Source organism: Peromyscus maniculatus, chromosome 8 (assembly GCF_049852395.1).
Source record: "Peromyscus maniculatus bairdii isolate BWxNUB_F1_BW_parent chromosome 8, HU_Pman_BW_mat_3.1, whole genome shotgun sequence".
NCBI lineage: Eukaryota > Metazoa > Chordata > Mammalia > Rodentia > Cricetidae > Peromyscus > Peromyscus maniculatus.
Window position 1 is genome coordinate 85649034 of NC_134859.1, and position 23927 is coordinate 85672960.

The following is a 23927-nucleotide window of genomic DNA, read 5'->3' on the forward strand; positions in this document are numbered from 1 at the left end:
GGGGTAGCCCGGGTTGGAGCCTAAGGGGACCTCTCGCGGACATTCAGAGATACGCACTCGAGAGGAAGATAAAATCACCATTCCTAAGCCCCACAAATTCTTGCGGACTCCTCCCCCTTCCTAGAAGATCCGCCTTCATCGTGCACCTCGGCTGTTGATTTCTTTCTCCTCCCCGAACTCGGCCATCTGCTCGCCGGGCCTGGCATTTCCCAGAAGCCCCAGCGCCGGGAAGGAGTTTGCAGCTGCTCGGTCATCGTGCGGCCCGACGCGAGCCCGCGCTGGTGTGCAGGCCCGGCTCTGTGCCTGGTCTCTGGTGTGAGGGTTTAGGCGAGGCCCCTGCCTCGGTCCCCGGACTAGGCCGCGACCCCGGGCGCCATGAAGCAGGAGGGCTCGGCCCGGCGCCGAGGCGCCGACAAGGCAAAGCCGCCGCCGGGAGGGGAACAAGAACCGCCGCCGCCCGCCCCCCAGGATGTGGAGATGAAAGAGGAGGCAGCAGCAGGGAGCGGCTCAACGGGGGAGGGAGACGGCAAGGCAGCGGCGACCGAGCACTCCCAGCGAGAGCTGGACACTGTCACCTTGGAAGGTACGGGAGCCCGCGTCCGGGACGTGCCGCGATCACGGGTGACAGCGGCCACGGTGATGCGAGTTCTCCCTGGGACCTCTGCGCAGCCTCCGCCTACCTCGGTTCCCGGTGATCGGTCCATGGGGCTGGGGTCGGAAATGCCCGCCCTATCACCCTCGACCCCCGCCGCCGGCGACTGAACCTGTTCTCCAGGCTGCGGACTGCTCTCACACTCCCGCTCCTCCTCTGGGGTTGCATCTTGGTCTCATCGAGCCTTTTCTTCTTCAGTTCTCCCCACTGATCTACTCCATGTACACCCCATCTAACCGATATTAGCGCCTCCGAAATGTTACTGAGCTCTAGAAATCAGCGTTTGTATTTGTGTCTAAAGAAGCCAGGGTAGCATTACACTGGCCCCTTAGTTTATGAAGGGTTCTGTAGCTCTGGCTTCTCTTAGAGAACTCCCCAGATGAGCTATTTCCACCTTGTGTCGCTTCCTTACTTCTGTAACTGAAGTGTCTATAAACTGTCCCGTTGCTCTTTTCCTCTCTCTTGAGGTCCTTACTCCCTCCGTTTCTAAAGAGTTCAAGCACATACACACTTTAACTCCTCCGTTTGTCTTTTGGTTGGTGTTTGTTTATAGCGCTTACCTGTGGCCTCAGCTCCTATAAGCCACCACCATCCTCAACTTTCTTCCAGATGCCAGTTCTCGGGTTCCTGTTGTCCTCTTGTCCCTCTTAAGTTGCTGTATTACTTTTCCCACTTAGTCCATCCTGTCCATGTTTGAAGTGGGTGGGGTGAGACTTCTCACTGTGATTCTGTGCAATTTTCCAAGTTCTAGCTCAAGTGGGACCAGACTCCTTACTGGAATTTTTTTTTTCTCTCTCTCTTTGCTTAACTACATGCGAAACGACTTCAAAACATAGAGATAAGCCAAGTTATGCCCCGAGTGGTACTTTTGAGGATGTGTGTGTATGTATGGACTGCATCAATTCCCACTTAAAAAAAAAAAAAAAAAAAAAAAAAACACTTGGCAACAGGAGCTATGTACAGTAAAGGTCTTTTACCTGAAATAAAAGTAACCAGTGGTAGAGATATCACTCAGCATTGCCTGAGTGTGTGTGTGTGTGTGTACATTTCATTGTAGTTTTTATTCACTGTAGAAATTTTGAAATGTGAGAATTCTAAAGTAACAGGGAGAAAAATTCAACCAGAGTTAACCTGTTTTCCTGTGTATTTTCAAGCTCTTCTATAATTGGAATCATTGAAGTACACAGTTAGGGTCAAGATATTAGTATGTAAAGATTTTTTCTCTTTTTTCATTTAACATGGCCATGAACATAAGGTTCAGTTTATTCGAGAAGCATGTATTGACTACTCAGTGTAGTGATTGAGACTGTAAACTCTAGAATCAGTTTCCCTGTTTGTATAAGTGAGATTATTAATAGCATTAGCTCTTTTGTTGGGTTATTGTGGACGTTAGAATGCATGAACTGTGCCTAGCACATACATAGTAAATTCATGGTAAGGCCTCTATTCATAGCAGCTGTTACTGTTTATAATAATTGGTATCACAAGCACCATTGTTAAGTAGAAAATCTGACTAAGAAACTGCCAGTTGATTGCATTCTCCTAATTGGTGCACATTTAAAGTTTTGCATGTTTCTTGCTCTTTTAAGTAGTTTTGCAATCACCATATTCCTAGGTTTTTAATCTACTTTTGTAACTATTTAAATATAGCTTCCTAGAATTTCTGTGTCTAAATCAAAAAGGGTAAACATGTCTAAATTTAAATTGTGTTTGTGTGCATGAGTGTTTTACCTGTGTGTTTGTAAGTGTACCACCTGTGTGCAGTGTCCACAAAGACCAGAAGAGGACATCTGATTCCCTGGAGCTATAGTTATGGACGGATGTGAGCCACCATGTGGGTGCTGGGAATAGAACCCAGATCCTCTGGAAGAGCAGCAAGTACCCAACCACTGAACCATCTCTTCGGCCCCATTTCTAAAGATTTTTATGTTGTCCTGAAAATCTGATTTACATTATAAATGTTCTTTTCCCTTTATTCTCTATGTTTTCATTCCATTTTAAAATATTACTAATTTGGTAATGTAAAAATGTTTCCATTTTCAGATATTTGGATACTACCAAAATACAGTCTTCATGTCTTTTATTGGTTTGCCAACCTCTGCTTATGTCCAATGTCCACTTTTGTTTTGAAGTTATGGCCAGCAGTTTCTCTCTTTCTTTTTTTAAGATTTATTTATTTATTTATGTGCATTGGTGTTTTGTGTGTGTGTGTGTGTGTGTGTGTGTGTGTGTGTGTGTATCTGTGTGAGGGTGGGGTGTCAGGTCCCCTGGAACTGGAATTACAGACAGTTGTGAGTACTGGGAATTGAACCTGGGTCCTCTGGAAGAGCAGCCAGTGCTCTTAATTGCTGAGCCATCTCTCCAACCTCCGGTAGTTTCTCTTAGCCAGTTATGTAAATTCTTTGTGGAATGAGCTGTGAATCTGGTCATGTGTTTGTTGCGCATATTTTTCTCTTGTTGACATGGTTATTCAGAAGGCTTTTTTTGTAGTCACACTCCTCAGTCCGGTGTGCCTGTCTCTGAGATTGCTCCACTGTTTACAGAGTCTTTCCTATTCTCAGCTCTGATAAATCTCCATGTATTTCTTCTCCTTTGTTCCTCACCTGTTTTCTATGCCTTTCAGCTAGCCTCTGCCCTGTCCCCTGCCCCAGCTAAGGTTTTCCTTGTATCCGGTTGTGTCTGAACATTGGTGCACTGCATCCATAAATACTGCTTACCGCCATTGGGCCCAAAGGGTAAATAGACGTGGTCCATGGAACTGCTCCCCCAGAGTGGTGGGGCACAGGAGGAGCTGGAAGTAACTTCTCTCCCTTCTCCGGTCCTCTGCAGATATCAAGGAGCACGTGAAACAGCTAGAGAAGGCTGTTTCGGGCAAGGAGCCTCGGTTTGTGCTGAGGGCGCTGCGGATGCTGCCGTCCACGTCACGCCGCCTCAACCACTATGTTCTCTATAAGGCCGTGCATGGCTTCTTCACCTCCAATAACGCCACTCGAGACTTCCTGCTGCCCTTCCTAGAAGAAGTGAGTTGGGCTAGCTTCAAGGGTCTGGTAGGATTTGCAGTGTCTCAGGTGTGGTGGCTTCATTCTTAAGCCTTTTGTGAGATTACAGAAATCTTTATTATATTCTGTTGCCAGCCTCCTTGACACTCCAAGAAAAGGACTGTCTTTAATTTTGTATCCTCGGCACCTGGCAAATTCTTTGTGCATAGTAGGTACTCAGTAAATGTGTGTCGAAACACGTAGTGAGTGTCCAGTAAACGCTTGTTGATTGGTTGGCTGCACTTTTCCATGGTAACCCTGTCCTCCCCTAGCCCATGGACACAGAAGCCGATCTACAGTTCCGTCCACGTACAGGAAAAGCTGCATCAGCACCTCTTCTACCTGAAGTGGAAGCTTATCTCCAGCTGCTCATGGTCATCTTCCTGATGAACAGCAAACGCTACAAAGAGGTACCAGGATGCGGTGGGAATAATTAGCCAGCCCCAGGTCTCTGGGGGAGATGATCTCCAGTGAAGAAGTAGAGGGGATCACTGTAAACTGTCTCTCCACCCACCTCCCCAAGCTAGGCATGGCGGTGCACACCTGCAGTCCCATTGCTCAGAGGCTGAGACGGAATAGGAGTTCAAGGCCAGCGTGGGCTGCAGAGTGAGAACCTTTCCCACATTTGCACAGCGTAAACTTTCATAGATCTTTAAGAAATGGTAGCCAAGTAGTGGTGGCACATGCCTTCAATCCCAGCACTCAGAAGGCAGAGACAGGCAAATATCTGAGTTCAAGGACAGCCAGGGCTACACAGAGAAACCCTGTCTCAAAAAAACAGGAAAAAAAAAGAAAAAGAAATAGCAGATAATCATGCATGGTGCCTGTCTATTATGTCAGCACTCAGGAGGCTGAAACAGGAGGATTGATACACGGCATGTGCACATGCAAATAAAAGTAAACATTTGTAAAAATTATATTTATAAAAAGCCAGCTCTGTGAAGCTGGAGAGCTGGTTCAGCTGTTAAGAGTACTGGCTACTGTTGACGAGGACCCAGGTTTGATTCCCAGCACCCACATGGCAGCTCACAACCATATATAACTCCAGCTCCAGGAGATTCAACATCTTCTTCTGGCTTAGCACCAGGCAGGCATGTAATACACCTAGAATACATTAAGGCAAAACACTCGTACCCTCATCCATGTAATAAAGAACTCTGGCTTTGGGCCTGAACCATTTCCAGGAAGGGACGTTGGGTATTCAAGCTGCACTCCAGTTCTCTCACTTGCCAGGTTGGGTCACCTTGCTTGACAGTTGTAGCTACATGGGACATGCAGAAATGACAGGTGTCACTCTTCATGCCCTGTTTTGTTCTTTTTCACGTCACCTTTTTGTTTGCTTGTTTTTGTTTTCGATAAAATCCATCCTTTTGCTGCCTACGGTTAAGTGGTTTTCCTGTACACAGAGAGCTGCACCGCATCCGCACTAACCCAAGGGCGCGTTCCCTGCTCCAGCCAAACGCCACCTTCCCTCGACCCACAGACCACCTGTGTGCTTTCTGACTGTGCAAGACTGGCCTCCTGCAGTAATAACAAAGTTTAAAGATTAGGCAGTGGGTAATGGCATGGCATGGGTCAGTGAGCGCGTCATTCTGTGGTTTTAACTGAAGATGGAAGTGGGGATGTCATGTGTGCTCGTGCTGGCAAGCACTGTACCTCTGAGCCGCCCCAGCCTGGTGTTTTCCCTCTGCTTTGGTTCAGTGTTTACTCTAACCCAAGCTGGCCTGAGACTTGCTGCAGTCCTCCTGGTGGGATCACGTGTTTGTGACTGGTTAATAGTCTTTGTTTGTTTTTAATTTTTCTTATTTTGTGTGCGTTGGTATTTTACCTGCATGTGTAAGGGTGTTGGAGCCCCTGGAACTGAAACTGCAGACTGTTGTGAACTGCCACGTGGGTGCTGGGAATTGAACCCTATTCCTCTGGAAGAGCAGCCAGTGCTCTTAACCATTGAGTCATCTCTCCAGCCCCCAGCTGGCTATTAGTCTAATGAATATCCCTTCCTTTGTTTATTGTTACTATTTTTGTTTAGTTTTGTTTCTCTAGCCCAGCCTAGCCTCAAACTAGATCTTCCTCCCTCCCAAGTACCAGGGTTACAGGCATGCAGCACCACAATTGGTTCTTTATGTGTTCTTGGATTATTTTGAATGATGCGGATATTAACATTTATCTATAGGCTTTTGTCTGTGGCTCTTTACAGTTCTCTTGGATATACACCTAGGAGCAGAATTGCTGGCTCATCATTCTTCCTCTTTGACCTTTGGAGAATTACCACTTAGTTCTCTTTTATTCCCCCAAACCCCTTTCCAGGCCCAGAAAATCTCTGATGATCTGATGCAGAAGATCAGCACTCAGAACCGCCGAGCCCTAGACCTTGTAGCTGCAAAGTGTTATTATTATCACGCCCGAGTCTATGAGTTCCTGGACAAGCTGGATGTGGTACGCAGGTATGAGTAGTCAAGGGCTCCATGGGATCAGAGTCATGGTCATCACTACTACAGAGTGGTGGGCCGGGAGAGAATGAGGAACTAGTGGGTGAAGTTCTGTCTCAGTCACTGTTCTGTTGTGAAGAGACACCAGGACCAAGGCAACTCAGAAGGTTTAGTCCATTGTCGTCATGGCAGCATGCATGGCTCTGGAACAGTAGCTGAGAGCGACATCCTTGTCTGAGGGGGGTGGGGGGCTGTTTTGAGCTTTTGGGGGGGGGGCAGTTGAGACAGGGTTTCTCTGTGTAGCCCTGGCTGTCCTGGAACTCGCTCCGTAGATTAGGCTGGCCTCAAATGCACAGATCCTCCTGCCTCTGCCTCCTGAGTATGTGGATGTAAGTCTTTCAATAGTGCTGCTCCTTGGTGACTAAGCATTCAGATATGTGCCTGTGGGGGCCGTCTTGTTCAAACCACCACAGACACCCAGCAGGTAATGGGCAGTCGCTAACATACCCTGAGCTGTGGGGATGGTAATCCTGGGTAAGCAATGGGGATAACCTCTGGACTTTAACAAACTCCCCCTAACTTTTCCTGTCACCCCACAGCTAGGGAGGGTTGGTGGGTGAGGTAGAGGTGAAAGGATATACTAGGACTATTTTGGCTTTCTGTTCAGAACCTGCTCCAGCCACCCCAGCCGGAGCCCTGTAGAAAAGCCAGAGTCCTCGTGGTAGTTTCTGAGAACTAAGCTGACCGACTCTTGGTTCTTCCTTGGCTCCCTCTCTCTGCCAGCACACTAGCCTCCTCTTCTTCCTCGGGCACAGCACAAGTCCTTCCTCAGAGCCTTTGGGCTCTGCTTTGCCCAGAACCCTCTCTCCCCACCTCCTTCAAGTCCGTCCTTCCCTGCAACATCTCAGTCCTGTGTGACGGGCTGTGTAAAAGTCCAGCAGCCCGAGTGCATCCCTGAGATCCCCATCACAAGAGGGTAAAGCCAGTTCCCAAATTGTCCTCTGACCTCCATATCTGTGCTATTGCACACTCACCCGTACACAGTTTTTAATGTAATAACTAAAATTTTAAAAAAAAATTTAGCTGGGCGGTGGTGGCACACGCCTTTAATCCCACCACTCGGGAGGCAGAGCCAGGCGGATCTCTGTGAGTTCGAGGCCAGCCTTGTCTACAGAGTGAGATCCAGGACAGGCACCAAAACTACACAGAGAAACCCTGTCTCAAAAAAACCAAAAATAATAATAATAATAATAATAATAATAAATTAAGTCCCGGGACTGTTGATGGTTCAGTCGGTAAAGACACCTACTGCCAAGCTTGAGGACCTGACTTTGATCCCCAGGATGCAGATGATGGGCGGAGAGGACCAAGCCCTGTAAGTTGTCCTCTGAGCGTGCATGCACGCTGTGACAGTTGAGTACACACACATAAACGTGCTGTGAGGTGAAACACGGCCTGAGAGAGCTCGGCTGCTGAAGGCCGGGCTCCCAACCAAAGGACGGAAGGGAGGAGCCAGCCCGCTCGTGCCTCCTGGGTCCCTCTTGCTCTCCCTGGTTTCTCCTTAGCTCTGCCACCATCTGTCCTGCTGGGTGAACCGCACTCTTATCATGACCCGAGTGTTGTCCTTTCTAGAACGTGCCAGACCAAAAGCAATTGGTAAATCGGGCAAGTCAGGCTTGTGTTTTGAGACAGGGCTCTGTGTAGCCCTGGCTGTCCTGGAACTAGACAAGTAGACCAGGCTGGCCTCAAACTCACAGAAGCCCACTTGCCTCTGCCTCCCAGTGCTGGTTATAGATGTTAGCTACCAAACCTGACATGGTTTGAGAGTTTGACATCCCTTTGCTTTCCTCCTCAGTTTCTTGCATGCCCGGCTCCGGACAGCCACCCTCCGGCATGATGCAGACGGACAGGCTACCTTATTGAACCTCTTGCTTCGGAATTACCTACACTACAGCTTGTATGACCAGGCTGAGAAACTAGTATCCAAGTCTGTCTTCCCCGAACAGGCTAACAACAATGAGTGGGCCAGGTACCTCTACTACACAGGTAAGCAGGGGTCCCCACCCTCAGAGCTAATGCAGACTTTCCAGGGTTGGCCCATTTGGCGCAGACAGCACTCATCCCAGATAGATGCGGGAGGGACCAGGTAATCAGCTGGAGCACAGTCTAGGCCCACACATGGGATACTCTCCATATCATCAGGCAAGCAAGAGGCCAGAATATTCTAAAGCCAAGGGGTTTGCCCAAAGAGGGGGTAGTGGTGGTTGTGGGGAATAACACCATTTTTTGGATGTTGTTTGTTTTTTTTTTCTTTCTTTTCTTTTTTTCTTTTTTTTTTTTTTTTTGAGACAGGGTTTCTCTGTGTAACAGCCCTGGCTGTCCTGGAACTTGCATTGTAGACCAGGCTGGCATCAAACTCACAGAGCTCTGCCTCCCTCCCTAGTGCTGGGATCAAAGGCGTGGCCACCACCAACACCACTCTTTTGACCCACTCTCCTCTCGTGTCCCCAGGCCGAATCAAAGCTATCCAGCTGGAGTACTCTGAGGCCCGGAGGACGATGACCAATGCCCTGCGCAAGGCCCCACAGCACACAGCTGTCGGCTTCAAACAGACGGTAAGCCGAGTTCCTGGTCCTCCCTCTTGCTTATCTGTTACCCTTCAGGTGTGCTTCCCCGTGCTGGAGCCCGGGCTTCTTGACCCCCTCCCTGCGGCTGCCCTTCTGTGACCCCCTCCCTGCTGCTGCCCTTCTGTGAGTGCTGGAGCAGCCAGCAGCGCCTCAGCTCCTCTGCCAGCTCCTCTGCCAGCTCCCGTTCAGATGGGTTTGAACTGCCCCTCACTCCCCAGCACTCCGAGCAGGTATCCCAGGCATGGCCTGGCTTGGGTTGATGAGCCCAGGCTTTTACTTGGTCCCTTACATGCCAATCTTGATGAATGTTGTCTGTTCAGGAAATCCAGACCGTCTCCTAATTCACAAAGCTGAGGGGCTCCTGTGCACATAGACCTTGGCCACTTCCGAGCCTTCAGACACAAAAGGTTGACTCTGGTGTTGGTCACCGTGAGTGACAGGAAAGGATGGAGAGGGCGTCCCTCAGCGGTGGTGTTTCAAAGAGAGAAAGAATAGGGACCGTGGGCCTACGTAAAGTATCAGGGCCCGGTTTGGGACCCAGTCTTCCAGCTCTAGGCCTGTGCTCCTGCCTCAGCACGGCACCAGCCTCCATGCTTCCCTTGTCTGTGTGGGTGAGCGTGGGCAGTGTGGGGCAGTGTGGGTGAGCGTGGGCAGTGTGGGTGAGCGTGGGCAGTGTGGGTCAGTGTGCTGGGAAGCATGGTGTTCAGTTCAGACTGAGCCGACATGGTTTTAAAGAATAAGAAATCTTAGTCCGGGCGGCGATGTTGCACACCTTTAATCCCAGTACTCGGGAGGCAGAGCCAGGCAGATCTTTGAGTTCGAGGCCATCCTGATCTACAGAGCAAGACCCAGGACAGGCACCAAGACTACAAGGAGAAACCCTGTCTCGAAAAACCAAAAAAAAAAAAAAAAAAAAAAAAAAAAAAATCAGAAATCTTAAATTTGAACTGGTTTTTGAAATACTAGTAGAATTTTCACACAAAGGAATTTCCAGACACATAGGACACATGAGCAGCCTGGAAAATTCTTACATTATAAGTCGCACACTAAAGTTTTTTTTTTAAAACTTTACTAAAAGGGCTGGGCAGTGGTGGCACATGCCTTTAATCCCAGAACTCAGGAGGCAGAGACAGGGGGATCTCTGTGAGTTCAAGGCCAGCCTGGTCTACAGAGCAAGTTCTAAGACAGGCTCCAAAAGCTACACAAAGAAACCCTGTATTGAAAAACAACAACAAAAAAATCACTAAAAAGGAGGTACGGTGGCAGACAGTAATCCAGGTAGTTAGGAGGCTGACACAGGAAGGTGGCAGGTTCAAGGCTAGCCTGGACTACATAATGTAAGACCCTGCTTCAAACAACAAAAATCACAACAATACAGATAATGAAATAGTATGTCACGTGCTGGTGTAGCCCCAGGGTAAGTCTGGTATCTCAAACAAGATGTAAGGACTCATGGCTCCTTACAGTAGCATCCGGGGCAGGGTGGAGCAGAGAAAGCTGGGCTGGAATCTTTGGTCAGTGTTCAGCAGATGAGGAAGCCTGGGACAATGGAAAGGAATATGTGTGTGTTTAAGGAGAGAGCCTATCCCCTACCCCACCCCTTTCAAAACTTTTTTTTTTTTTTTTTAAACATTTTTTTTTTTTTTTTTTGGTTTTTCGAGACAGGGTTTCTCTGTGTAGCTTTGCGCCTTTCCTGGAGCTCACTTGGTAGCCCAGGCTGGCCTCGAACTCACAGAGATCCGCCTGGCTCTGCCTCCCGAGTGCTGGGATTAAAGGCGTGCGCCACCACCGCCCGGCCTTTCAAAACTTTTTAAATATATGTTGCGGCTGGGCATAGAGGGGCACAGCTGTACACTTAGGCCTCAGGAAGCAGAGGCAAGAAAGAGCATTAGCATTGCAAGTTTGAGGCCGACCAGGACTGTGTAGCAAGACAGTTTACAAAGAAATAGAGGGCTCGCTCGCTCTCTCTCTCTCTCTCTCTCTCTCTCTCTCTCTCTCTCTCTCTCTCGCGCGCGCGCGCGCGCGCGCACACACACACACACACACACACACACACACACACGAGCTGTTTCTCAACAGAGTCTCACTATTTAGCCCTGGCTAGCCTGGAACTCACTGTGTAGACCAAGCTAGCCCCTGCCACCCAAATGCTGGGATTAAAGATGGGTGACGCTGTGCCCCCAGAGTCTGCATTGGAACTCTTTCTCAGGGACCAGTGCTGCTGGTAATGTGAGACTGATTCATTTTCTTTAGGGGTGCCATTCAGCATCCATTAGCCTCTCTGATAGTAAAATGGCGCTGGTTACCTGCACAAAAGTCACTGTCCACGGCCACGACTACCAGAGTTAGAAAGAGCTTTATTAGAAGGGAAAGGGGGGAGAGCAGAGCAGAGAGGAAACACAGAAAGAGAAGGGTCAGGGTCTGTGTCCCACTTTTTAAGTTGGGGATTACCATGTGGTGGGTACATAGTCGCCAGCACCCACTGATGATGTAAGACGCCAGACCCTGAAGATTGAGGGCAGGATTTTTTTGTTTTCTTTTGTTTTTTTTTTTGTTTTTCAAGACAGGGTTTCTCTGTGTAGCTTGGCGCCTTTCCTGGAACTCACTTGGTAGCCCAGGCTGGCCTCAAACTCACAGAGATCCGCCTGGCTCTGCCTCCCGAGTGCTGGGATTAAAGGCGTGCGCCACCACTGGCCGGCTGAAGGCAGGATCTTAACATTCCAGGCTTTTTGCTTATAAAAAAGCGAGTGAGCCAGGGCGGTGGTGCACGCCTTTAATCCCAGCACTCAGGAGGCAGAGGCAGGAGGATCTCTGTGAGTTCGAGGCTAGCCTGGGCAACAGAGCGAGATCCAGGAAAGGCACCAAAACTACACAGAGAAACCCTGTCTTGAAAAAACAAAAACAAAAAAAAAAAAAAAAGCGAGTGAATAGGAATAGGGGCATCATCTCTCCTGGAAAAACTGCTTCCAGCTGACTTGGTGGGTAAGAAAGGGGGCCTTCCAAGGTAGACAGGCGTCCTGGGATGATGGACTGTCCTGCTGCCCTGGAGCCGTCCATCTCTCTAGGCTGAGCAGTGAGTTAGGAGAGGAACTGGGAAGAGAAAAGCTTGTGGTGCATGAGAACTTATTTATTTTTGGAATTAGGGACAAGGCAGAGATCAGGGCCCCGTCCGTGTGCAAAAGGAGGAGGAGAAGCACTCTGACAGGTCTGGAGCGAGGCACATGGAGGGAGCAATCAAATGAAAGCTCCTACCTTAGCTGGGAAATCTTTTCCCATTAAGTAACCCTGACAGAACAATTAAGTCTGGTGAGGGGGGTAAGGTTGTCCTCCCTACCCCGACAGTAGGGAAATGAGGAGAGGTGACATCCCAAAACTCCCAGGACTGGGCCAGTGGTTCTTGTGTCCAGAAGAAAAGAAACAGATTGCTTTCATGCCGCATTCTGGGTTCCCTGCAAGCCCGTGGCCAAGTCTAGGTCTGCTGGAGGTCTTAGCTTGATGTTCCCATGCCATCTTGGTGCCTGGGGGCAGCCAGCTGACTGGTTGTCTTTCTAGGCGGCACTTTGAACAAGGCTCAGTTGATGGCCTGGTCTGGCAGGGCACGCACTCGCCCAAGTGGGCTTTTTTTTTTTTTTTTTACTTAAAACAGGGACCCAACGGCTTTCGGGAGCCAGTGTGTGCCAGCAATTTTGTTTTCGGGCTTTTTTTTTTTTTTTTTTTTTAATCTCTCCCCTGGTACATCTTGAATGCCATAGATGAAACTTTCTCCTGTGGGGTCAGGAGCCTCGCTCTCCAGATACTTAAGTTTTAGTCCCATGTCGGGGAGGTAGACCTGCTAGGAGGCAGGCTGAAAACTGATCTCTGGCTAGAGTCATTCTTATTACTGTGATCCCCATGTAGGTTTTGATTGTAAACTTATTTGCATGGATCCAAATCCTGCTTCATGGATCTAGCCTGCTTCCAGACCGTCTGTGCCTCTCAGGGCAGCTTGAGAATGAGTGGGAGGAGTTAGAGTGAGTTAGGGTGAGAGTCAGCGGAAGCAGCCCACCCACTGCTGGAGAGGGAAGGTGGAATTCAGACAGACAGAAGTGGTTGCCTGGCAGGGGGCCGTAGGGGGAGGGAGAAGGGTTCAGAGCTTCAGTAGAAAGCTTGGGGATAAGGTAGCTCTTTTCATTTGTCCGTTCGCTCGCAGAAATTCCCATGAAGCTGTTATGTGGCCAAATTTACTGGTATCTACCCCTATGTCCCATGGCTGCAGCTGAGAGAGAAAAATAAAAAATTAAAATAACAAACCAGGATCCCAGGCTCCTATCTCAAGCATCCCTGAGGCAAAGAGAAGAATCTACGAGTTATTCCCACCTTTGTCAAGAGAGGAATAAGGGCTGGGAGCGTATGTGGACCTCCCCACCACTCCCGGGATCCGACAGCATTGACCCCTTCATCAAGGGAGAGAATGTGTTGTTGCCAGCACAGCCCACGGACCCCCGGGAGGTCCAGCACGAGGAATATAGGTCAGGCTGCAGCCGCTGGAAACAGGATTCACCAATCGCTCGTGTGGTGGAGATGCGGCGGTGGTGGGTGTGGTGGGTGGGTCCAGCGGCGGGGAAAATGGAAAAAGGAGATCTGGCAGTCTCCGGGCAGGGCAGTCGCAGGTCCTGGGCTAGGCTTCTGACACTCAGCACTGGGTGCTGAGTGCGCAGAATTTCCTATCCAAGTTCATGGCACCAAATGATAGTAAAATGGTGCTGGTTACTGGCGGGAAAGTCACGGTTCACGGCCACAACTACCAGAGTTAGAAAGAAGGAGGGCAGAGCAGAGCGGAGAGGAAACCAAGAGAGGGGTAGGGGTCCGCGTCTGGCTTTTTTTTTTTTTTGTTGCCCCCCCCCTTTGGTTTTTTTGAGACAGGATTTCTCTGCGTAGTTTTGGTATCTCACTCTGTAGACCAGGCTGGCCTCGAACTCACAGAGATCTACCTGGCTCTGCCTCCTGAGTGCTGGGATTAAAGGTGTGCGCTGCCATGCCTGGTCTTTTTTTTCTTTTTCTTTTTTTCAGAGCTGAGGACCGAACCCAGGGCCTTGTGCTTGCTAGGCAAGCGCTCTACACTAAGCTAAATCCCCAACCTCTCTTTTCTTCTTAAAGATTCTTCTTATTTAAATGTATGTGGGATGTCTGTCAGTGTGCACCGTGTGTCTGTGGGTTCCCACAGAGACTGAAGAGGACATCAGATCCCCTAGAGCTGGAGTTTCAGGCAGTTGTGAGCCACCGTGTGTGTATGTGTGTGTGTGTGTGTGTGTGTGTGTGTGTGTGTGTGTGTGTGTGTATGTGTGTGTGTGTATGTGCGCGCGCTGGGAACCAAACATCTGTCCGCTGCCAGACCGCAAACGTGCGTAACTGCTGAGCCTCTCCGCATCCCTCGCTCCCTTTTAAATTCCTTTGCTTTGGTTTGTGTGAACACATGTCCGTCTACCTGCTTGACTGTGTACCCCACCATTGCCCTCCCTCTCCCTCAGCGTGTCTGATGAGATCAGAGCCGCATTCATGGTTTCCCATGTACAAGCTCCCTGCCCACTGTGCTTCCTGCCCCCCCTTCGCAGGTGCACAAGCTTCTGATTGTGGTGGAGCTCCTGCTGGGTGAGATCCCAGACCGCCTGCAGTTCCGGCAGCCCTCCCTCAAACGCTCTCTCATGCCCTACTTCCTCCTCACCCAAGGTAAGGCTCATCTCCCAGAGCCGCCCTGGAGCTAGTGTGGGTACCCATTGCATCAGCTAAGCCGCTCCTCTGCCCTCACAGCTGTTAGGACAGGAAATCTTGCCAAGTTCAACCAAGTCCTGGATCAGTTTGGGGAGAAGTTTCAAACAGACGGGACCTACACCCTAATTATCCGACTGCGACACAATGTGATTAAGACAGGTGAGGATTTAGGTCTGAACAGGATGCGGATGGGCTTTCTTCCTGGGACGGGCAGCCTCGTGGGTAGTTGGGTGGTCACCCATCTGTGCCCACCTGCCCATCCACTGCTCCTCCCACAGGTGTGCGCATGATCAGCCTCTCCTATTCCCGTATCTCCCTGGCGGACATTGCCCAGAAGCTGCAGCTGGACAGCCCAGAAGATGCAGAGTTCATTGTCGCCAAGGTGGGGCTGGCTCGGGAGCCACAGTGGCCAAGGATGTGACCTTCCTGCTGGTCCAGTGGGCAGGAGTGGGAGGGGCTTGGCCAGAGGGTACTGCAGTAGCCCAGTCCCATCAGAAAATGCCAGGAACTGCCGGGGGGTGGTGGCACACGCCTTTAATCCCAGCACTCGGGAGGCAGAGGCAGGCAGATCTCTGTGAGTTCGAGGCCAGCTTGGGCTACCAAGTGAGTTCCAGGAAAGGTGCAAAGCTACACAGAGAAACCCTGTCTCGAAAGACCAAAAAAAGAAAAGAAAATGCCAGGAACTGTAGCCAAGCCTGGAGGTTGTCAGAAGGAGAATGAGTCTGGGTGTGAGTGGTAGGACAGAGGACCAGAGCAGCACAACATCCGGCAGGCGGTGACCTTTCCTCCCTTTGGGAGCCCACAGGCCATCCGGGACGGTGTCATTGAGGCCAGCATCAATCATGAGAAGGGCTACGTTCAATCCAAAGAGATGATTGATATCTACTCTACCCGGGAACCCCAGCTAGCCTTCCACCAGCGCATTTCCTTCTGCCTGGACATCCACAACATGTCTGTCAAGGTGAGACGCCCTTGCCTATGATTGGGCTCGTTGGCATTTATGTCTTCCCTCCCCAGAACATTCAGGGAAGCCTGGCTTGGTTAGTGCCCATGTCCTAGCCCATGTCTAATAATCACTGATGCGCAGCGGGGCCATAGGGACAGAGGACTCACTCAGGCAGTGCTCCCTAGCCCCTGCCAGCAGGACTGTAGGGCCTTGTGTCCTGCAGGGGATGTCACCAGGGAGGAGCAGCAGGCCTGTGAGCCCCTGTCCTGTGAAACAGATGGTGATTGCTGCCTGGCTGGCCTGCTTCAGGGATTGCCGAGACAGTTACTCCACATGGAGCACTTGGCCAGGTCACCTGTCTAAACCATGCGGTGGCATTTAGTTCCACAGAAGGTTCTGACCCCTTCTGTGCCTAGACACAGTTTGGTGCTGTTCTGGCCTGGTCTTCCTCTTTACCCAGGAACCAGGGTATTACGCCTGCCTTAAAATCTGGCAAAGTGCACTCTGCAGACGTTCGAGACCCTTTGTGATCAAGCCATTTCTGTCCTCACCTTTAACTCTAGTAGTGTAAGAATTCAATTCTGAACTTGTGTGATGGTGCACATTTTAATCTCAGCACTCGGGAGACAGAGGCAGGTGGATCTCTATGAGTTTGAGGCCAGTCTGGTCTACACAGTGAATTCCGGGCTCGCCAGGGCTATGTAGAGAGACCTTGCCAATAGATGGGTGGGTGGGTTGGTGGATACATACATACATACATACATACATACATACATACATACATACATACATACATACATACATACATCATACATACCTTCCCACCTAGACAGGCGGGTGGCATGGCCCATGTTCAGGCCTTGGTGTCTGGGGTAGACAAAGGGCGTGCCAGTGACTCCTGCTTCTTTCTCCACCTGCTGTTTTCAGGCCATGCGCTTTCCTCCCAAATCCTACAACAAGGACCTGGAGTCGGCAGAGGTGAGCAAGAGTGAAGGGTGGACCTTTCCAGAGGGAAGCCGGGAAGGCAGGAGGGCAGGGCAGCCCCTCCCCTGGGTGAAGCCCGCGGCCCCTCTCTCCACAGGAACGGCGTGAGCGGGAGCAGCAGGATTTGGAGTTTGCCAAGGAGATGGCGGAGGATGATGATGACAGCTTCCCTTGAGCCGGGGCCTGGGGAGGGGTGGGCTGAGTGGAGACTGGCTTTTGTCTTTTCCCTCAGGGGTCCCCTGCCCGGGAACCTGGCCTCCTTTTCCCACACACAGCTCAGACTGCATATGTGCTGTGCGGGAGGGTCAGGGATGCCGGGAGCCAACTCTTCCCTCTTGTTGCCACGCCTCTCTGTAGCTGGTGACAATACACTGTGGGCAGAACGGGTGGCAGTCTCCTGGAGGCAGGGTCCTGCCTCATGGTGGTGTGGGCAGCAGGAGGGACGGACAGAACCGTGGATTAGGGTGTGGACTAAGGCCTGAGGTTGGGACATGTTGGGTTGTATGTTTTTGAAGCTTCAATTATGATTTTTAAACAATAAAAAGTTCTCCAAAGCTCCTTGCACTTGTGAGTGACGATGTTGACAAGCCCAGGTGGCTTGCTTTCTTTGGCTTCCTAGCCCCAGTGTGATCAGGATCCAGCGGATCTGCAGTGAAGGACGACAGGTGAGGTGAACCGAGGGCGGGAGGCCCAGGTTTAGGGCTCTCAAATGTCAGGCAGATGGATGAGTGTCCTAGGCTTCTCTGCACCCGCCATCAAATCAAGGACTAGACTTTGCCTCCTGGCTCTTCAGATCAGAACCTAAACTTCCAAGAGGCTCAAAGGGGTCGAACAACGAGAGACACAAGTCACTGGGCAGGGTGCTTGCCTGGCATGCATAAAATCTCGGGTTTGAGTTCCAGCACTGCACAAACCAGGCATGATGGTGCACACCTGTGACCCAGCCCAGGCCTGGGTTCAAGAGCAAACTGAGCTGTGTGAGACCCTGCCTTTAAAAAAAGTCAAGAAAGAATGAGCACAGACCTCGTGGTATGCACAAGAGAGAGCAAAGCCTGGCCGGGTGGGAACAGTTTTGCCCAATGGCCCTGCGGAGTGGGAGATAGGTTGCTCACTGAACACAGAATTGGAGGCCAGGAAGGGGCACCTCAGCTCCCCAGCCAACCCCAGCAGCACATGACTTGGGACATCCACCTGCTTTTGTCAAGTGTCCCAGGGCTGATGACAGTACCCACACTGGATCACCGGTGCCGTCAGGCCTGTGCTCCTGGGCACACAGTCGTGTCTGCCTCTGGCTCTCCAGGGTCACTTTTGCACCTTGCGTGCTCGGGGCCACTTAGTCACGTTTTTCTGACAGGATGGTCAGTGGGAAAGCTTTATCTTGCCAGCCTGTCTGTGAGCTCCTTAAGGACTGGGCTTCTAACCTCAGTGGCCACCCTAGTGGCTGGCATGACCTTTGGGCTGGTTAAAGGGTTGTTCATTGGTGAATGCACACTGACACCCCTCACCAGCAGCACAGTTCACTCAACATGTTTTGGTCTTTGCTCTGGTTCCTGATCTCAGCCCTGGTCACAGTGACCTGGCATTGTACATCCTTCAAGCTAATGCCACCTCCATTGTCATAAAATGCTTCTATGAGATAGGACTCCCTCCAGCTTTCCACTCCGTCTTTGCAGATCTTATCCCTGTGTCCAAATTGTTCATGCTTTAAATATTCTGTAGTTTTGTTTTCTGAGACAATGTAGCTTCACTTGACTGGGAGCTGGCCATACAGAACAGGCTAAACTTGCAGCTAGCAAGGAGGTTAACAGGAAAAAAATGGCTCACAGATTCAAGAAGAATGAGAGCCAGAAAACCTTGGCAAATGGACCAACTGTCCGTAACGACAAACTCAAAATCCTAAACTCACCAAACCAGGAGAGGGTCTCCTTTGGATCAGGTGGTAACCATGAGCCTGTGGTACTGGGCATTACCAGATGCTGAGCAGGTAAGAGTGGCAGGCTGCTGTGCTTGCTATATATACAGGCTCAGATTATATGATAACACCAAAACATGCAAAAGTGCACATTTAAAGGTCATAGACTGGGGTTGGAGAGATGGCTCACTGGCCAAGAGCTTGTTGCTCTTGCAAAGGACCTGGCTCATAACTAACTCCAGTCCCAGGGGATCCAGTGCCCTCACTGACACTGAATGGAATATACACATGTACATCGAATGCAAAACACTCATACACATTAAATATTTTTAAATTAAGCTAGGGATGTAGTTCAGGGTAGAGTGCTTTCTTAGCATGCCCCAGGCCCTGGATGCAATTCCCAGCCCTGCAAAAAAAAAAAAAAAAAAAGATGAAATCTGCCTGAGCCTTTAGAGGCGCTGACAGCCAGGACTGCAGGGCCTCTCCAGGGGGAAGAGGCCACTGCTCTTTGATCTCTCCCCTCCCACGCCACACAGCCCAGGCAAGCCTCAGACTTGCTACCTGGCAAGTTTGACCTTGAACTTCTTTGTTTTTATTAGCATATAGTAACTATACACAATAGGCTTCACCGTGACATTTACTGAGTATATATACTGTATTTTGACCATATTAGCCCTCATGACCCCCTATTTCCTTCCTGCTTATCCCCTTCCTCCTCACAACTACTTCCTGTTCAACTTTACTCTCGTTTTGTGTGTGTGTGAATTTCTTTGTTTTTTTTTTTTTTTAGGTTTTTTTTTTTTTTTTAATATTTATTTATTATGTATACAGTGTTCTGTCTGCATGTGTCCCTGCAGGCCAGAAGAGGGCACCAGATATCATTACAGACAGTTGTGAGCCACCATGTGGTTCACCATGTGGGAATTGAACTCAGGACCTTTGGAAGAACAGTCTGTGCTCTTAACCACTGAGCCATCTCTCCAGCCCCCTTTTTTTTAGGTTTTTGAGACAGGGTTTCTCTGTGTAGTTTTGGTGCCTATCCTGGGTCTCACTCTGTAGACCAGGCTGGCCTTGAACTCACAGAGATCCTCCTGGCTCTGCCTCTCAGGTCCAGGGATTAAAGGCGTGTGCCACCACCCAGTGATCAGTGAATTTCTTTAGGGTTCCTTTGGTTGGTTTGTTTGTTTGAGACAGGGTTTCTCTGTGTAGCCCTGGCTGTCCTGGAACTCACTCTGTAGATCAGTCTGGCCTCAAACTCAGAGACTTGCCTCCACCACCTTAGGGTTCTTACAATAACTCAGAGAAATTAGATGATGGGCACCTTGCTATGGTAACTGAAGAAAAATCTCTTCCTCCCCCAGTAACCATAAACTGCAGATAAATCCCTGGGGAGGGGGGCAGTGAGCCCCTTCTCTTCCCTAATAGGATGCCAGGCCCTGTCTCATGCAGGTAACCATTACAACAGCTGTAAGCAGCCAGATGTGGTGGTGCACATCTTTAATCCCAGCACTCAGGAGGCAGAGGCAGGCAGAGGATCTCTGTGAGTTCGAGGCCAGCCTGGTCTACAGAGCTGTCTTGAAAAACAAAACAGGCTGGAGAGATTGCTCAGTGGTTAGGAGCACTGACTGCTCTTCCAGAGGACCAGGGTTCAATTCCCAGCACCCACATGGCAGTTTACAACTGTCTGTAACTCCTGTTCCAGGGGATCCAACACCCTCCTACAGACATACATACAGGCAAAACACCAATGCACATAAAATAAAAATAATAAACTAAAAAAAAAAAACAGCTGTCAGCTCAGGTGCAGTGGCCATGGCCATGTCATTTTCAGAAGTGTTCTACGACACCCCTCCCCCTGGTCTACATTCTGTCTGCCCTCTTCCACAACGATCCCTGGGCCTTGGGGAGGCGATACAGTTGTCTCACTAGTGGCCAAGCGTCAGCATCACTTATTCACAGCTCTTTGACTAGTTATGACAAATGGCCAATGCCCCTGCTATTGCTGCCTGGGGGACCAGCCTCCAGCAGCGCAGGGCTCAAGGGATCTACAGCATTTATCAAGGGATCTACAGCTCAAGAGATCTACAGCTCAAGGGATAGGACCTTTCTATGTGAGGGGGTTAGGGAAAAAGACAGTCACACGCTCTCTTGATTTTTTTCTTTCTTTATTCTCTATTCTTCTGTGTTCTTTCCATGTTCTTGCTACTGTATACCTTTTTTTCTACAGCTTACATACCTCTAAATCTTTCAGGCAATCCAGGAATTACAATGTGGTTATATTCTATTTTTCAAGTGAATGATTATAATGAATACAGGTAAAAACATGTTTTTCATCTCCCTTAAATGATTAAAAACAAAGTTACCCCAATAATCCACATTTACATCTAAGTAACTTGTTATAGATTAATAGAACATGAATAAGCAAGGAACATTTTTTTCTCAGGCAACTCTTTTGTTGGCAGGCTGCATATTGTGGTTACAAAGAATCAATCATTTTATTATTTATCTTGAAAGGTAATCTTATAAGAAATCTTAAATCATAAACCTAAACTTTTATATATGAAAAAGAATTAGTCAGCTGTACTTTAAATCTTTAGGGTGCATACCCACTCATCAATAGATTTTTATATCAGGAGATTGAGGGCAGAAATGGGTCTAAGGAATTAATCGTCACCTTTGATCATCAACCAATCCTAGCAAGAAAGCACATCAGCTAATGATGTACAGGAAAGTACATCAGCCCAATGGCTTCTTCGTTCTTGTTCCCTGACCTTAACAAGTTTCTCACTCAACTATGTGCCTTTCTAAAACTTTAGATTTAGATTCTTGGGTTTTTTACCTCAAAGCTATTTGATAAAAACATCTTAGTCTAACTTTGTTATTTTCAAAGCTTTGTTTCACTTATAATGCACTCCAAAACCTGTGAACACATCTCTCAACATTAAGGTTAAAAGAATTTAAAGCTAGCTGAGCTACTTGGACTCAATTGTTTTTCTTATCTGAGCCACAGTCTATACAGCTCCCCAAGAGAAACTCATGTGCTCTAACCGTGTGGACACATCCCTGTTTTATTTTTTATCATCAAAACTCTAAACTAACAGTAAATCATCTTCATGAAAATGTCCAGGAGAATGGCATGTTCCCGTGAGATAAACACACTACATCACAGGCAGTGGGGATCTCCCCACACCCATTCACACCAAGCCGGATACCAGAGAAAGATGGCAGCAGCAAACATGTACAGACACAGCAGAAGCAGGAGACATTCCGGCATTTGTGGTCTTGGGGTCTTGCCTATCTGAGATTCACCCATCGGGGAGTTTCCTCCTGGTGGGCTGACTCCTGAACTTCAGTCGCCCCCTGCAGCTCCTCTGACATGGCCACCGGCCGGCACCCGACCAAAAGAAATTTCTCCAACCAAAGCTGACACCCTATGGGCATAAAAGCCATTATTTGGCTGGCACCTGGACAAGCACATCATGTCTGTTTATCAGAACAAGAGCAGTAGTTTCCCTGCTGGGTCCTATGGCTTCCCAGTCATAGACACTGACCGTGATTACAGCACTGGGGAGAATCCCCTCCTGTGGAGCCAGCCTCAGAGCCAGTCGGGAAGCCATTGGTTGCTCCTAGAGACTTGCCACTATTGCGTGCCAGAGGCCCAGGGTTCACATTGTGCCTGGCCAGTCAGGAATACACCATGCCGAGACGATGGCTGAGTAAGACAGTGGACGACAATGCTCTCAGCAGCCTGCATAGCTCCTTCATGCACTGTGAGGTCTAACCAGCAGGGAGGAAGCTTCTGAGGTCAGTTCCAGCTTGATTTCTCTGTGTCTTATGTCCACAGCCTGTCATCAGCAACAGTCTTACCATTGAGTTCTGGTTAGCAACTACCAACAGTAGCAATTTCTTCATGTTGTGGTGACCCCCGACCATAAAATTATTTCATTGCTACTTTATAATTCCTAACTGTAATTTTGCTACTGTTATGAATTGTAATGTAAATATCTGATATGCAGGATATCTGAGATGTGACCCCGGGGTCGCAACCCACAGGTTGAGAACCACTGACCTATACACAATGAGTTTCTGACATGTGAGGCAGCCAGTTGTTGCCAGTCAGCATGTTTAAGAATAGGAATAGGTTGGGGATTTAGCTCAGTGGTAGAGCGCTTGCTTAGCAAGCTCAAGGCACTGGGTTCGGTCCTCAGATCAAAAAAAAAAAAAAAAAAAAAGAGGACAGGTAGATGATGTCCAGGACATCTGTGGCCACCAGAGGGCACCCTAGCCCCAGGAATGGCCCCGCCCATTCAGCTATGCCTTAGCATCAAAACATGTCTGTTCCTTGGTCCAAAAGGTGAAAGTAAAAGACCTCAGAAAGTGACAGCTTGAGATGTGACCAGCCAGACAAGTGTGCCTCTCCTCTTTGGCCAGTAAAACCCTGTTGGAACTGAGACAGAGGCTGGGATGTCCCTTCAACTCTACTACCCATGACTGGGCAAGGCATTTCCCTCTCTGGCCCAGTTCACAGAGTTGAAAACTCAAGATCTCTTCCAGAGCTAACACCGGACAGAGTTCTAGGATTGGAGATGCAATGTCTCCTTTCTCCTTTCTCACCCCAGCCTGCATCCATTCACATCAGCTCACTTGTTTCTGAGGAGTAGAGATCATCAGGACCCTGTGTGTCCCAGCCCCTTGACTCCAGATCCTCCAGACTCTGCTACAGTAGGGTAATGTGCCAGGACAGTTATGCAGGGAAAAAGAAAGGCAAGGCCAGGTGAGCCAAGAGCTCCAAAGGGTCTTTTTTTGTTTTGTTTTGTTTTTCGAGATAGGGTTTCTCTGTGTAGCTTTGCGCCTTTCCTGGAACTCACTTGGTAGCCCAGGCTGGGCCTTGAACTCACAGAGATCCGCCTGCCTCTGCCTCCAGAGTGCTGGGATTAAAAGCGTGCGCCACCACCGCCCGGCCCCAGAGGGTCTTGATTCATTCAGGACAGACATCCGGTTTCCTCTGGCCTCTCTGCCGGGATCCAGGGGCTTAAAGGAATGAGTCATAGGAGGGGTATTGGGGAGTTCCCAGCTAATCAGCCTGGGACAGGACGGCCTGAATGACAGATCATTTTGTTTCTATCCAAATGTGGAGTGGGCACAGACAGCAATACCCTAGGGTGCTGTCCAGGGCTTCGGGTACTGCAGGAAGCAGCCGCCTGGGAGCTTATGGGTACAAAATGAGAACAACGGGTTCTTCCTTCTCGCTCAGAATGTCTGGCCCAGGTATAGGTAATCTCGAGACTCAAAGGAGAAGAGGGGCAGCCCAAGCAGGTCCAGCAGAGGGTGGAGAGACAGAAGCAGCCTTGACCCGAGGGCCTGATTCTTCCCCAAGGTCTGACTGAGCTCCCGGCTGTAGCCTCCAGGGCTTCACCAGAACTTCAGATCGAACACCCTAGAGCAATCCAGGCCTGGGTGTGGCTGGAGGAAGAGAGTTTGAGGGGGCAAGACGTCAAGGAAGGAGCAGAGATTCCCCGATTTCACAAAACTTTCGCAAAACAGCTTTTTCCCAACCCCCTGCATTGTCCTGGGCCACAGCAGAAAATTTG

The 23927-nt window shown here is 49.5% G+C and overlaps 1 protein-coding gene across 1 annotated transcript; it reads left to right on the forward strand.

The window, feature by feature from the left end:
• On the forward strand, window positions 1–16978 carry Psmd3 (proteasome 26S subunit, non-ATPase 3). Its single transcript, XM_006971829.4, has 12 exons — window positions 1–583; window positions 3482–3672; window positions 3963–4100; window positions 5998–6134; window positions 7975–8165; window positions 8631–8734; window positions 14338–14452; window positions 14534–14653; window positions 14773–14876; window positions 15300–15455; window positions 16368–16418; window positions 16522–16978. Exons 1-12 carry the CDS (start codon window positions 376–378, stop codon window positions 16597–16599), a joined length of 1593 nt encoding a protein of 530 aa, XP_006971891.1. The 5' UTR covers window positions 1–375; the 3' UTR covers window positions 16600–16978.
• The last annotated feature ends 6949 nt before the right edge of the window (window positions 16979–23927 follow it).

Bases quoted from the DNA above. Each gene is read 5' to 3' on its own strand.
- Psmd3 (XM_006971829.4), top strand. From the start codon at position 376: ATGAAGCAGGAGGGCTCGGCCCGGCGCCGAGGCGCCGACAAGGCAAAG. The intron at 6,135-7,974 runs GTATGAGTAGTC...TTTCCTCCTCAG, and splicing joins AAGCTGGATGTGGTACGCAG to TTTCTTGCATGCCCGGCTCC. The intron at 16,419-16,521 runs GTGAGCAAGAGT...CTCTCTCCACAG, and splicing joins AGGACCTGGAGTCGGCAGAG to GAACGGCGTGAGCGGGAGCA.